A 2795-nucleotide genomic window follows, 5' to 3' on the forward strand; every position below is an offset into this window, starting at 1 on the left:
GATTGGTTGTCCCCGTAACACGCTATCTTGGATTATCATACCAAGACTGTAACTTTAGACATGTTGGGTTTGCCTAGATTATAGTGGAGAGGGACCCTCGGTCACTCTACTAGTAGGGTGGTTTCATATTTGAAGGCTCGGCATATGATCGAGAACGGTTGTTTGGCGTATTTGGCTTATATCCCAGATTCTAGTGCGGAGGTTCCTTCTATGGATTCAGTACTGGTTGTGAGTGAGTTTCTAGAGGTGTTTCATACAGATTTGTCGTGTATGCCACCCGACAGGAATATCAACTTTTTTATTGATTTGGTTCCGAGCACTCAGTCTATTTTTACTCTACCCTATTGTATGGCTCCAGCTGAGTTGAGAAAATTGAAGATTGCTTGACAAGGGATTCATTAGACCTAGTGTTTCATATTGGGGTGTGCCGATGTTGTTTGTTAAGAAAAAGGACAGATCGATGAGGATGAGCATAGATTATTGGCAATTGAACAAGGTCACTATCAAGAACAAGTATCCATTACCTAGGATTGAAGATTTATTTGACCAGCTTCAGGGTGCCAAGGTGTTTTCCAAGATTGATTTGAGCTACCATCAGGTGAAGATTAGGCATCGGATGTCCCTAAGAAAGCTTTTAGGACTCGATATGGTCATTACGAGTTCTTGGTGATGTCATTTGGCTTGACCAATTCTCTAGTAGCCTTCATGAATTTGATTAACCGAGTGTTCAAGCCTTATTTGGATTCCTCTTAATTAATGATATTCTGGTTTACTCTAGTAATCGATAGGAGCATGAGAAGCGCCTAAGGATTGTACTTCAGATTTTGAAGGATCATCAGCTATATGCCAAGTTTTAGAAGTATGAATTCTGGTTAGACTCAGTTGCTTTTTTGGGTCATATTATGTCTTCCGAGGGTATCAAGGTGGATGTTAAGAAGATTGAGGCAGCTGAGAACTGGACTAGACCTACTTCAGCTACAGAGATTCGGAGCTTCTCGGGTTTGGCGGGCTAGTAGCACCGGTTCATGGAGGGGTTTTCATCCATCTCAACCCCGTTGACCAAGTTGACCCAGAAGGGTGCTCTTTTCAGATGGTCCGATGAGTGTGTGAGAGTTTTCAGAAGCTCAAGACTGCCTTGACTACAGCCCCAATATTGGTGTTGCCCACGGGTTCGGGATCTTACATTGTGTATTATAATACATCGCGTATTGGACTTGGCACGGTATTAATGCGGGATGATAGGCTAATTGCCTACGCGTCTCGTCAGTTGAAGTTTCATGAGAAGAATTACTTTGTGCATGATTTAGAGTTGGCAGCCATTGTTCACGCGCTCGAGATTTGGAGGCACTATCTCTATGGCATTCCATATGAGGTCTATACCGACCATCGGAGTCTCCAGCATTTGTTCAAGCAGAATCTTAATTTGCGGTAGCGGATATGGTTAGAGTTATCGAAAGATTATGATATCACCATATTATATAATCCGGGGAAGGCCAATGTAATGGTTGATGCCTTGAGTTGGAAGGCGAGCGCATGGGTAGTTTGGCATTTTTACCCGTAGTGGAGAGGCCATTAGCCATGGATGTTCAGGCTTTGGCCAATCGATTTGTGAGGTTGGATGTTTTGGAGCCTAGCCAGGTTCTTGTTTGTGTTGTAGCAAAGTCATCATTGTTGGAGCGTATCAAGGCTCGCCAATTTGATGATCCTCATTTATTGGTATTGAAAGACACTGTGCAACGGGGTGGTGCTAAAGAGGTTGTGATTGGAGATGATGGTGCTATACGACTTTCGGGCCGGATTTGTTTTTCGAATGTTGATGGGTTGAGGGAGTTTATCCTTGAGGAGGCTCACAGTTCCCGATATTCCATTCACCCAGGTGTCACGAAGATGTATCGTGACTTAAAGCAATACTATTGGAGGCGAAAGATGAAGAAAGACATTGTTGGACATGTATCTCGGTGTTTGAATTGTCAACAGATGAAGTATGAATATCAGAAACTGGGTAGGTTAACTCAGAGATTGGTGATACCGAAGTGGAAATGGGAGCGCATCATGATGGATTTTGTGGTAGGCTTACCACGGACCTTGAGGAAGTATGATGTTGTTTGGGTTATTATGGAGCGGTTGACTAAGTCTGCACATTTCATTCTGGTGATGACTTCTTATTCTTCAGAGTGATTGGCTCAGATTTACATCCGAGAAATTATCCGCCTGCACGGTGTTCCCATTTCTATCACTTCGGACCGAGGCACATAGTTCACATCATACTTTAGAGAGCTGTGCAGCGTGAGTTGGGCAGGCGGGTCGAGCTGAGTATCGCATTTCATCCTTAGACAAACGGACAGTCCAAGCGCACTATTCAATTTTGGAGGACATATTGCGGGCATGCTCTATGGATTTTGGGGGTCAGTGGGACAAATTACTACCTCTAGCAGATTTCGTCTACAAAAAAAACTATCAGTCGAGCATCCAGATGGCTTCGTACGAGGCCTTATATAGGAGGTAATGTCGTTCTTTGGTTGGTTTGAGCCCGGTGAGGCTAGATTATTGGGCACAGATTTGGTTCGTGATACTTTGGAGAAGGTGAAAGTGATTCGAAGCAGATTCGTACAGTTCAGTCTAAGAGAAAGAGTTATGCGGACTGGAGGGTTCGAGATGTGGCTTACATAAAAGGTGAGAAGGTTCTTCTCCGAGTTTCGCCTATGAATGGAGTGATGCGATTTGGGAAGAAGGGTAAGTTGAGCCCGAGGTTTATTGGCCCGTATGAGATCTTGGAGAGAGTTGGGGAGGCTGCT

General features: G+C 44.0%; 1 protein-coding gene across 1 annotated transcript; it reads left to right on the forward strand.

Moving 5' to 3' along the window:
- The first annotated feature begins 1533 nt into the window (after positions 1-1533).
- Positions 1534-2178, forward strand: LOC138907667 (uncharacterized). Its single transcript, XM_070198274.1, has one exon. The coding sequence runs from the start codon at positions 1534-1536 to the stop codon at positions 2176-2178; it is 645 nt and encodes a 214-aa protein (XP_070054375.1).
- The last annotated feature ends 617 nt before the right edge of the window (positions 2179-2795 follow it).

The sequence above is a fragment of the Nicotiana tomentosiformis genome, chromosome 3 (genome assembly GCF_000390325.3).
Source record: "Nicotiana tomentosiformis chromosome 3, ASM39032v3, whole genome shotgun sequence".
NCBI lineage: Eukaryota > Viridiplantae > Streptophyta > Magnoliopsida > Solanales > Solanaceae > Nicotiana > Nicotiana tomentosiformis.

Bases quoted from the DNA above. Each gene is read 5' to 3' on its own strand.
- LOC138907667 (XM_070198274.1), top strand. From the start codon at position 1,534: ATGGGTAGTTTGGCATTTTTACCCGTAGTGGAGAGGCCATTAGCCATG.